This window comes from Balaenoptera borealis, assembly GCF_965194805.1.
Source record: "Balaenoptera borealis genome assembly, chromosome: 6".
NCBI lineage: Eukaryota > Metazoa > Chordata > Mammalia > Artiodactyla > Balaenopteridae > Balaenoptera > Balaenoptera borealis.
Window position 1 is genome coordinate 9,007,605 of NC_138863.1, and position 12,261 is coordinate 9,019,865.

A 12,261-nucleotide genomic window follows, 5' to 3' on the forward strand; every position below is an offset into this window, starting at 1 on the left:
TGTGTGAATCTGAATGGACACTTATATGCTTCTCCCTGAGATATTAAAGAACAGCATAGCGTGGCGATTTCAGAAGCAGATATCGTGGTCTGCAATGAAATCCAGGAGAAAGGGCCTGTGTGTCAGACCAGAAAAGTCTTCCCTATAAAACCAGAGACTCTAACACTGAAAGGCTAGCAACAAAAGAAGACAAGTTTTTAGGAATCTGAATAACTTTATTACCTTGCAGATAAAATAAGGTCCTGAAATAAAGTGTTAAATGCATTTGTCTATACCACAATAACTAAATTGACTCCTTGAAGGGTCATATATTGAGAATTTAATAAGGTGGATTAAACTTAGCATGGAAAGTAATACAAGATTATTTTAACAATTATTTTGAGTCTTGTTCTGGGCTTTTGCGTGAAACTACTTGTGTCAGGTGAATTGGGATTCTGGCCATTTCTTTTGTTTTTGAAATGGCCACATATGAGGACGTGCTAGCTCCAAGGACCATTTTGCCAAAATCTCCCATTCAATGTTCTGGGGATCCTCAAGGACACCCGCCAGTTGGAGACTGAGACTGCTCTGACATGGAGTCACGGGGCCATGTTTTTTCTCATCAGTGTAGACACTCACAGATTACCATCATCGTTCTCTAGAAAGTGATGACGCCTCTTCCCAGAAGAACAAGGAATAACAAATATAACCAATGTCTAAGAACCTCACATCTGTGTATTTTTTAGCAGATTTATCTAGCTCTTTGTTTCTTAGTCCAGCTGCACATTAGAACTTTCAGGGCAGAGTATATAAAATACTAATGCCCTGGTCCCTATGCCAGAAATTCTGAATCAATTTGTCCGGGTGGGGCAGATCCATTGGTGTTCTTCTTTAATTCATGGAATGGGTAATTTTGTGTATCAGAATCATCTGGGGAGTTTTAAACAATCCCAATGTCCAAGTCGTAGCCTAGACTGATGAACAGAATTTCCTCTAGTGTGGGATCTGGGCAATACTATTTTCCAAAGGTCTTAGTTTCAGCATAAGTTGAGACTTACCCTGGGCAAAGGGGATATTATAGGCCTGAATTGGCCTGTACTATCAGTCCCAGGAAAGATTATTAACAGCAATGAGGGTACTCTTGCTGGAACAGCTGCCATCTCCTCCCCATGGGCTCTTGGCCGTGGGCTGTGAGACCTGACCCTCTGTGTCTATATCCATCCCAAACAAGCCACACAAACACTGGACTCCAGCACTGTTTAGATGACTAAAGAATCCTTCAGTTGGCCAAGGGTCAGAAAGAGTGTGGATAAGATCTAAATATTGTTGGGGGGATTGCTTTGGAGGTAAACTATATGTAAAACTACTTGACTATCCCTCCTCTTTTGGACGTTGTGTATCAGTATTACTGCTTACTAACCCATGTGAGTGCTTCCCCCTGGAGTTGTGCAAAGGTGACTCTGCTTAAAATGTCCATCTTGTTGCAATGAAGGGAATCAAAATATGATTCAACTTAGAGAGTGGAGTCATCCATAATTTTAGCAGACCTTAAAGCATCCAGCCATATGGTACCAGTTTGAGTAAAAATGCCCTGTGATTTGCTATGTGGTGACCAGCTCAGCACCATGATGGCTCCCTCAAGATTGGATACAGGGCTTCCGTAAAGAACCCACTAGCCCGGAGTGTATTTCTCTGCAGGACTCACAACAGGGTTCACACCTTAACTTGCCAGGTTGGCCTGGCCTATTCCTTTTGGTTGTTGCTTAAAACCATCTAGCTCTCCCTGTACCTTGGAATAGATGTTTGGGATTTTCCTTTCCTTCCTTATTGCCTTCTTTAAACTGCTGTTTTCCCCTCAAATTTCCTCCTTATCCCTCATCTGCAGGCCAGCCGCACCCATTACTACTTCAAGCCCAGGCTCTAGAGATCCCAGTGGTCTCAAGCTCTGCCTCCCAGACTCACTTTTGGGGGAAATGAGGAAATGGGAAGGTTTCCACTGAACAAATGGAAAGGATGCTTTCAGGCTGAGACACCCAACGCCAGAACCATGTACCTGACGTGGGCGATGCATCCGCTGTTCCCTGTTCATCACACATAGCAACATGCTGCACCTGAGTGTGAGTGTGCTTCAGGGAAATGCAGTGATGACTCAGAGAATGTGCCGAGGGAAAAGGCCTGCATTATCCTGGGGTTACAGGTGGGCGTTAGTACTTACACAAAGGTTATCTAAAGTATTGTCGGGAGACTTCGGTACTTCTTTCTGCATAAAAGAGAGAAAGATTAAAGGACAATATTGAATGTGATGTATGCATCCATCACTTATTTAAACAGCAATCTGTTGAGGGATTCAAGACACGGTTTACCCATTACTTCATACCTATTTTTATGGATACACATATCTACTTGGAAAATAAAAAGTACCAAAGTACCACTGTTTGGCCCAATGCAAGTTCTATTCCCTGGCTCTCAGATGCAAGGTGGGGGTTTGTGAAGTCATGCAGGGAGTCTGGCCCTGGTTCCCACAGATGGAGTTGGAGAAACTCTGCTGGTTTTCTTGCTTCGAGAGGCCCTTAGGCATTTTTCTCTATATTAGAAAATGTCATCCCACCTGGAGGAGCTGCAGTGAGAGTATCAGGCCGAGGACTCATCGTCCACAGCTCCAGCGACCACAGGGCCTAGAGTCCTGGCATCCATGCAAGTGTCCCAGAGAAGAATGTCACCACCTATCACAGGTCTCCTAGGGCACAGCCCCAAAGATAAAATGTGCCCAAGTTTCCCAGGGTTGCAACTCTTCTTCCAGAAGGTCACCCTCCTCTTCTCTCCCTCTGAATCCCAAAAAGTCAGCTAGCTGACTCTTCAGAGGTAACTGACTACCACCCACTAACTTTACATTGAGTTCCAATATTCAATAGAATGACCTGACCTCCTTCCCTCTAGGACACAGGCAGCCTCAGCTTTTATCTGCAGCCCAGGGCAGAGTGGTCATGGAAAAGTGTGATCCATGGGACAATGACCTGAGAGGTGTCCGTGTCACTGCCCACGTTTCTGTGTGGCCTAAAGTTCACCACCCATCCCCATTAGTTATTCTTCCATGTTAGACAATGAAGTTGAAACAATCCCTGCGGTCAGAGATATTGTTTCAATCTTCTAATGACCATTGGGCATTTAGTGTGCACTCAATCATTGTATGTTGGATAAGTGAATAAATGAGTATCATTTCACTTAGGAACAGATTACTTGCTATCTCCTAAGCAAATATTAGCCTACAATAAAAAGATTGTTCTAAAGGTGTATATCAGATTATTTTACAACACAGCAGCTGTCATCAAAAGGTGTTAGTGACCTTTGTGAGGAGCCAGGAAGCTGTCATGTGGTGCTGAGAGTGACACTGAAGATTCCAGAAGCCAAGGGGCAAGAGAGGTTCTGAGAGGCACAGAGGACCCACGGAGGTAGTAATGGGTCCTGAGATCCGCCACTTGGGGAGCTTCTGTTCTTGCTCATAGGGAGATGCAAAATATAGAGGTAACTGCAGGTTGTTGCTAAAAAGTGCTGCACCCACAAATAAGGGTAGAATCTGTTGGTAGGACGTTGTCAGCTTACGTGGGTAATCTAACTGAGTAACTCTTGGCACCTGGGGAATGGTACAGATGCTGGTCTTTCATATACTCACTAAGTAGGGCAAATAATATGATAGTTTCCCTTTAGGAAATCCAGTGGGTGAAATGTCCCAAGGACTTAGAGTTCAAACTGTCCAGAACATCAGATAATGTAAAGGTCTGGACCTCACATTCCCAGTGGAAGATGAAGTCCCATTGGCCAGCTACATCTGACCTGTCTTAGAAGTCTGTGAACGTCTTGAATGGCCATTTCTACATGAAGTGTATAAGAATGGCACTTCTCACCTCCTCCTTCTTCTCAAGTTCTCATTCTACCCAACCCTGGAAAAACCATCACCATGTCCTGAATCTACACTGCACCGTACATATTTGTTTGTTGCCTCCATAGAGGAAGGAATCACTTTCATAGATAGAAGGGAGGTCTGCACAGCCCCCTTGAGGAACTGAAAGAGTGGCATCAGAGTAAACAATTTTCCAGGTCAGCCCCTCCTATACTTAGACTGTGAATAAACTTTCGATTCATCAGATTTCATTAAAGTTAGGAAATAGTAACATTGATTTAAAAAATCTGGGTTTGAGTTGAAGATGACCCTATCACCTTATTATGATATATTTTTATGTATTCCAGCATCATGTTTTCTTTTACAACTTTGACACCCTTACATCTGCATCTATAGCTAAAGCACAACCATGAGGTCTATTTTGATGACTCCTTATCACCTCCATCTCAAATGGTTTACCATTCAAAGAAGATCTTGCCATATATACAACATAGTGTTCAAAGTAGCAACACTAAAGGTGCATACCGGAAGTTTTTAAAAGGTGGGAGTGGGGTGTTGGAGGAAGTTTAATAATAATTACCCAGTTGAGAAACCACAGAATAATACACAGTGCATGAAAAATCAGTTATGTGATGAGAACTTGTAGAGAGTTATGCAATAATCACCTTTCTTATCCTGCCATATTTCCTTGGAGGGTTATGGAGAAATCTTTTCTGAAAGATAAAAAGATCTAAGTATATGGTTGGCCTGTGAGTCTCGCATTTCCAACCTCCTCCCAAATATTTCTACCTGGATGTCCCACTGTCAGCCCAAAGCCAAGGTGTCTAAATGAGAAATCATCTCCCTCTCCTCACTGGTACTTCTTCTAGAATTCAATCAGTGGTAGCTTAAAAATCATCTTTAGAACTTTTTTTTTCCTCCTGTGCTTTCTTCCTAACTTTAAGAGGTTTTCCTTCATAATCTCTTTGACACCTCTCACCTCCTCTCCATTTCCACCCGTGTCACTCAAGCTTGAGTCCCTCTCCCAGGGCTAGTCAATCAACACACACTTATCCCATGCCTACTTGGTGCCAGACATTCTGGCCAATCTTGGGCACACAAAGATGGACAAACCCAAGAGGCGTCTAGAGAGAAAAAGGGGATGCATGGAAGGATGAGAATAAAACAGTATAAGAAAGGCCTTAGTAATGGGCTCAGGGAGCCTGGGAAGGGATGGTCAGGGTCAGGTCAGTCAGGGAATATTCAGGGAAAAATGGCATTTGAGCTGAGCATTGCATGTTGAGTGTAGGTTTCTTGGGCTGAAAGACACTGAAGTCATTTCAAGGCCCCATGGCCACCTAAAACACTATTCTAAATATGTCATTTCACACCTCAGAAGACTTCACTGATTTTGCATTGTCTATATTGTGAGTTTAAACATCTTAGCCTGGCATTAAATCCCTCCACAAACAACTCCAGTTGATGGATTATGCCTTATCACATACAATATGTCTACCTCAACCATGGTTCTGGTTTTCGTGCCATTCTTTGTCTGGAGTAACTTCTTCCTACTTGTTTGATTGTAAACTGTCTTCTTCTTTCAGTGCATAAAGCTGTCTGCATGCACCTGAGTCAGAATTACCTTTCCTTCCTCCAAGCTCCTGCATCCATCCTGACAGAGCCCCTTTTACAACAGTGATGTGCTGCATTGTACTGAGGTTAGGAATGTGGAACATCTCTCCCCAGGTGAGAGGATAAACTCAGAGGCATCTGGGCTTTAGCTATAACTCATCTGGGCTTTAGCCATAACAAATATTTGGTGAGCAAATAGTGACCTTATTCTTGGGGCACAGCAAGAAAAGTCACATCTCCCATCCCTGTCACTGGAATACCTCGATCAGCCAACGTAGGGGCATCCCACTACAGCGAACACTTATCTTCCAGTTCTTGGATCTTTCGTGGCCTCCTCTGATTTCAAATTCCCTGGGGGTGAACCAGTCTCCATCCTCACTCTGTATACACTTCACCAAAACTCCTGTAAGACCAGGGTAAGTTAATCTTTAGCCCTCTTTGTTTTCAGATGGTGGGCTCCCAACACACTGGATCTGGACCCACCCAATTTGGTCTCAAGACCTAAAACAGGAGAGTCTAGCCTCCCCTTTCAGGCTTCAGAATCCCCAAACCTAGCCTTTAAGTCCCTTCAAAGGATATTTACTGCTTTGTGGCAACATTTCTTTAACCAATGTGCAACAACAAGAACAAAATGATAATTACCATCAAAATCAACCTTTTAAAAGTATGTCAAAATCACCTACGAAGGAAAAGGAGGTGATTTTGAAGAGTGAGACCATTTCAATTTGCTAGGGATAGAGAACAAGTCAGAATCTCCTATGGACTTTGGGGAACCTCAGGTTGGGACTAAGATCTCCCATGGGGGCTCTGCGGCTCAGAACGGCACCACAGCAGTATCTGTGCCCTTTATTACACTTTTCATCCAGTTTAATGGCATTATTGAGCAGAGATTTTCCCATCCCTGAAATCATGGATAGCTGATATTAAAAATAATTGTGAAATGCTATCCAATGGAAAATTTAAGTTATGTATAAAAGATAATCATATGCTTAACATCACTAGTCATTAGAGAAATGCAAGTCAAACCCACAATGAGATACCATTTCACACCCACTAAGACGGCCATCATAGAAAAGTCAGACAATAACAAGTGTTGGCAAGGAAGTAGAGAAATGGGAGCCCTCATACATTGCTGGTGGGAATATAGAACAGTACAGCCACTGTGGAAAACATTTTGGTGTTTCCTCAGTAGGTTAAACATGGAATCATCATATGAACCAGCAATTCCACTCCTAGGTATATACCCAAAAGAATTAAAAACATATGTTCACACAAAAACTTGTACATGAATGTTCAAAACAGCATTATTCATAATAGTGAAAGAGTGGAAACAATCCAAGCTGATGAAAAGATAAACAAAATATGGTATATACATACCCTGGAATATTATATTATTGGGCAATAAGAAGGAATGAAGTACTAATACATACTATTACATGGATGAATCTTGAAAACATAATCTTAAGTGAGAGAGCCAGTCCCAAAAGGGCACGTATTATATGATTCCATTTAAATGAAATACCTAGAATAGGCCAATTTATGGAGCAGAAAATAGATTAGTGGAGAGAAAATAGATTAGCCCAGTTTAGGGCTGGGTGGTGGGGTGGGGTTAGGTGGGAATGGGCATTGATTGCTAATAGACATGGAGCTTCCTTTAGTGAAAAAATATTCTGACAAAAATATTCTAAAATTAGATTGTGGTGACGGCTGTACCATCTTGTGAATATACAAATAAAACTCAACATTGAGTTGTACACTCTCAGTGGTGAATTGTATCTCGGTTAAGCTGTTTAAATACCTTACCTCAATTATGTACATTAATTCCTCACAGCTACACCATGAAGCAGGTTTTTAATGATTTCTTCTTTAGATGAAGAATTTCAGGGTCAGAAAGGTCCCATTCTCTACTCAGCTGAATCAGTCCCTCTCGGCATAGCTGAGGCTGGGACTCAGGTTGTCTGATTCTGAATTCTGTTCTATCCTTACTACATCAAGCACCTGCCCTGGTGACAATCATCCAGAGGGAGAGAGGATATGAAGTTGGAGGCTGAGGGCCTCTTCCCTTTTATTTCTGCTTCATTTCTCTTTGGCCTCCCCATGGACACTTTCACATGGGAGTAAGCACCTAATATGCATGATTTCTTAAAGTGTGAAAATAGCAACTTAGGGATCCCTTCCTCCTTCTCTCAAGCCAAACCATTGTCCCAATTCCTTCAACTATGTGTAATTCACATGGATAATTCCATTACTTCTCGTGATCTCTTCAGATAGGTGTTGCAAATAGACCATAAAACCCACCTTCTTCCAATTTCTTCTTATGTAACATCCCCTTCACCTTACCACAGGTCACAGGAAGTATCTGAGAGTGAAAATCCACTTTTTCATATCTGTGCTTTCTTTGCCCTGAAAGAGAAGATTCCTTCATTGTCTCATTTTCAATTGCACACATACTGCTTCTCCCATGCTGAGTTTGTTCCTATAAAGGTATGGAGGAACTTAGAAAGCTTTATTCCATAAATCTCTAGAGTCAAAGTCTTTCTTCCAAGTGGCATTTTTGATACATAACTACAGAATGTCTACCTCTACCTCATCCCTCAAATCTCACACAAAACAGAATGTGTTAGCAGAGAAATCGGGCTTCAGTAAAAGTGTCTTAGCTCCCAGGCCAGTCAGCCCCACTGATTCTTACATGACAATGAAACATACAGCTGCATCATGTTCTACTATTTCACTGCAGTTAGGTGGCTGGAGCAAAGTGAGAGACTGTACTTGCATCTCCCTATTTGAGCTCTGGTTAGTGAGCAGAGAGAGAGTAATGATGGGGGAACCTAATGGAGGTGATGTCTGCCTTCTTTTTGTGTTCTCTGCTTTGGTTCACTTCTCCCTCACATCGGCTTTCTCCTTAGCTGAAAGAGGAGTTCAGGAAGCTCTAGGATAATCTGCAAGTTGCATGGGTGGGGGGAGGGCTGCTAGAGACCTGATTCCACAGAAGTAGGGGTGAAAGGTCTTCAAACTAGCTCAAGGAGGATGTGTAACTGATGTTGACCCTCCAGCCAATGTTTTAGAGCTATGATGGGAAGAGGGGGAGCTGTCCATGGTCCAGTTTTGAGGTAGTAGGCTAGTAGAACTGGGATGAACTGAGAAGGATGGTGGGGGCCTAATTCACTCTCTTGCTTTACAGATGAAGAAGTTGAAGTAAAAGCTGTCAAGTGACAGGTCCAAGCCCACACAGTCAGAAGAAGAGAATGACAGACTTCTGACTACCACTCCAGGCCACCCGTGGTGTGCAACCTCTGACTCTCTGTGTAGCAGGAAAAGGGTCTGCTAAATAATGTGTGGGTGGTATATGTGCCCTTTATATGAAAGCAGACTATTTCCAGCTTGAAAGTTGTCAGTTCAGCGAAGACAGCATCTCTGTGGTAGCCCCTGGACCCATTGGGTCTGGTTTAGATCTGTCACCAAGTTACTTGTTTGTGGAATTATCTTTTTCTTTCATACACATTTTGAAAATAGACCAAATCATATACGTTTTCCAACAGTTAGTAAAGCTACATAAAGCAATTAGGGAAATGGATTTATCAGTAAAAACACAGAGTAAAGCACAGGAAATTAGCTGCATAATTATTGAGTGTGTATTCCCCTTTTCTTCTTTACCTCTTGACTTAACTTTTTTCTGTAGGACTCTGCCACTATGAGTTAAGTGGCGTCTCTGTCTGCCTCTCCTTCTCCCTGAGAAAATAGAAAAATAGAATCACAGTCACAGACATGCAGTTGCATTGTGTATATTAGTGCTTTACAGAATTTCCATTGAAATGTAACTTCCCAAAAGCCTGTCTAATGCACAAAGAAAAATATATAATGCCTAGTCCTTAAGCACCAAGAATTAGATGGCAAATCTTAGACTCATCTTATGTTTTACTTTTCATTGTCTCACATTAGTAAAACAAACAAATAATAGAAATCAGCATTTTATTTATGTCTCAAGCAGCCATGTGTTGAGTGCTTAATAGATGCCAATTGTACATCTACTAATGTACAATTAAAGGCAGTGAGTTAAGGGAAACCCTATGGTGGGCTTCACAGGTGAGACACATGTCCTGCACATCACCTAGAATGAAGTTATTTGTACATTTGTGTTGAAAGTTTTAGTAATGTGACCAAGAGTTTTGTCCACCTGGGTTTAGACAAAGATATTAGAATTGAAGAAACTAACAAGAAGAAGTCTAATCAAGAGAATGGGTAGAACTGAGTCCTCCAAAACCTTGATTTCAAATAGTAATTAAGGACTGACTCAGTAGATGTTGCAGCAGAGGATGTTCTGCCATTTACAAGTTAATTGACTGTGGATATTCATCTCAGTATGTTTGCTATCATTCACATGTGTTTTATTTTCTAGGGTAGGAAGATAAATTCATTTCCTCCTTTCTGTGTTCAATGCCTACCATCAAATGACCACCATCTGGTGGTACTGGGTGGGGTAATACAGAGCCCAAGAAGAAATATTTTCCAGACTACTCCTTCCTAACTGCTGTAAACTCTAAGCAGATTATGAGCATATATCAGACCAGCAAAGTAAAAAGACTCTTTCCTTCAGTCAAACCCAAAATGGACACATTGGTTGGAAAAATAATCCCACTTTCTGGTCTTTAGACTAAACAGTTACTGAGAGGGTTTTCATTTCCTCAAGATCAAAATGGCCTCATGGGACAAATGATGATTAGACCTTATCAGAAGATCAAACAAGTCACAACTTTGCAAGTTGTCACCCTGTTATTATTTAACAAGATAACAGAATCTCTAACAAGATAATAGAATCTCAAACAAGAGGCCTACAGAGATTTCTAAACTTAAGAAATCTTAAGTTTAAGAAATCTTAAAACTTAAAGAAATTTCTAAACGTAAGAAAGTAGAAGACTTGGATAGTATAGCCATGGGCTAAGGAGAACCACTAACAAGACAGAATTGCAGTTCTTAAAGAGGCAGATTAATCTTTTGACTCCCTCTCACTTCCTTCCTCTGGAAGGTGGGTTCACCAGGCAATAGCAAGTCACCCACCCAGGTATGGCTTTCTGAGGCTCTCCGCACCTCCTCTCTCACCCAAGATGCCAAAGTGGTGGAATACTCTAGAAGACCATGATATTTCTGGTTCTCTTTCTCATTCCTCCCTCCTCTTCTAAAGGTCCATGCTCACAGCCCAGTGAGAAGAGATCCAGACATCTCATCCTTGCCTCTCCCATATTCCAGTTTGGCTTGGCACTAAAGCTCTGATTACAACCTTGGACAGTCAAGCAAATGCAGAGTTCTTTCTTGCTCTCTGTTTCTATCTGTTGCTTCTGGTTATATCTTTCCTGGGTAGTAGGTATGTTGGATTTACCTTTCATCAAATCTGTTAGGCCTAATATTTGTAGGGAGAAAAAGGAAATACATTGAAGTCCATTCTAGTCTAAAGCTTCTAGTAAAAGGAGATTTGGAGCTTAAAACCCACTAATTCATAATATAGTGCTATTGTATTTTACTTTCAAAACAGATTGGCTGAGCAAGGCAGGATTTAACTATTTCTATGTCCCCAGGCTGTAGTACCCATTTAATAACACTGAAACCCCATAACAAACCCTAATAAATAATATGGCAATCAGATTATAATCTAAGGTTATTTTTTTTAATTGTTATGTTTGGTATTAACCTCTAGAAGTAAATGTGACAATTTTAAATTTAATACTGTTTTCTCAAAATCTTAGTAGAACTAAGTCCCAACAGTTGAGAACAATTCTCTAAGTGCCAAAAAGGGTGACCAACTGCCCCAGTCTGTTCAGGACTAAGGGGTATCCAGGATGCAGGACTTTCAGTGGCAGAACTTGGAAAGTCCTGGGCAAACCGGGTCGAGTTGGTCACCTTACTTCACAGCCTACATCCAAAGGCAATGCACCGAACCACCAATGCGACCGTCCAAAGTATTAGTGGAACAGATTATGGCGGCCCTAGCTCTTCACTCATATCCAGGCTACACTTCTTTCCAAAAAATCAAGCTGGTGCCTCTTCCCTCACCGCGGAGTTAATGAAAGCATCTCATGGAGGAAAGAGCTAGCGATTGTGCCCTTTCCTTATCCAGTGTCATCTCACAGCTGTGCCTGTCAGGTAAGACACTTCCACACTCTTCTCTCTCCTCTCTCATCCACTTCCCCAATCCTGAATGGGCTCAAGCCAGCAGCTCTTGAGTGGGAGTAGAGCCAAGAGAGAATGAGAGAAGACCCCGATTATGCCACCTCTCCACTGCAGGTGTTCCAGACCAAGCTTGCTCAGGCGGAAGGCAGGGAGGTGCTTTGAATTGGAGAAAATACTTAAGTTTTAATACCAGGCCTGAAAGGACCCCCAATAACTGGAAAAAGACTCTTATTCCTGTGAAAAGGGAACAGAAAAATGCTATGACCTGCCCAAGATAGGAAAAACTCACCTAGAAGGTAGATCTGAAAGGGCAATGAGAGAATGAACTTACTTTCTGTTTACAATTTACAAAAACTAGTCATTTTAATAAACCAATAATATAAGGTAAAGGAATTTTCATGAAAAACAGATAAAACTCAGAGGAAAAAATAATTAGGTCCCGGGCAGATAAGAGCTATGATATAAATGCAAATAATTTACAATCCTGGCTCCAAATGGGTTGCTTTCTAAAGATTTCATGGCTCTCAAATTGACTGGTAAGCTTGACTAGTAAAAAATTAAGGAAGATCTGTGTTCCTCAAAACTTTAACAAAATTTCTATTGATCCCCAG

At 41.6% G+C, this 12,261-nt stretch overlaps 1 protein-coding gene across 14 annotated transcripts in view; it reads right to left on the reverse strand.

The window, feature by feature from the left end:
* The window catches only part of LOC309630686 (nuclear body protein SP140-like), a 77,295-nt gene that overhangs the window by 2,955 nt on the left and 62,079 nt on the right, over positions 1-12,261 (reverse strand). For 13 of the 14 annotated variants that reach the window (XM_082396167.1, XM_082396176.1, XM_082396166.1 and 10 more), the window contains 5 exons: positions 9,143-9,217; positions 7,787-7,891; positions 5,749-5,891; positions 4,543-4,590; positions 2,195-2,239 (listed from right to left, as the gene is read on the reverse strand). In XM_082396167.1, coding sequence (XP_082252293.1) covers positions 2,195-2,239; positions 4,543-4,590; positions 5,749-5,891; positions 7,787-7,891; positions 9,143-9,217 — 416 coding nt within the window. The remainder of the gene's footprint in view (positions 1-2,194; positions 2,240-4,542; positions 4,591-5,748; positions 5,892-7,786; positions 7,892-9,142; positions 9,218-12,261) is intronic. The other variant, XM_082396173.1, reaches the window with a different exon arrangement.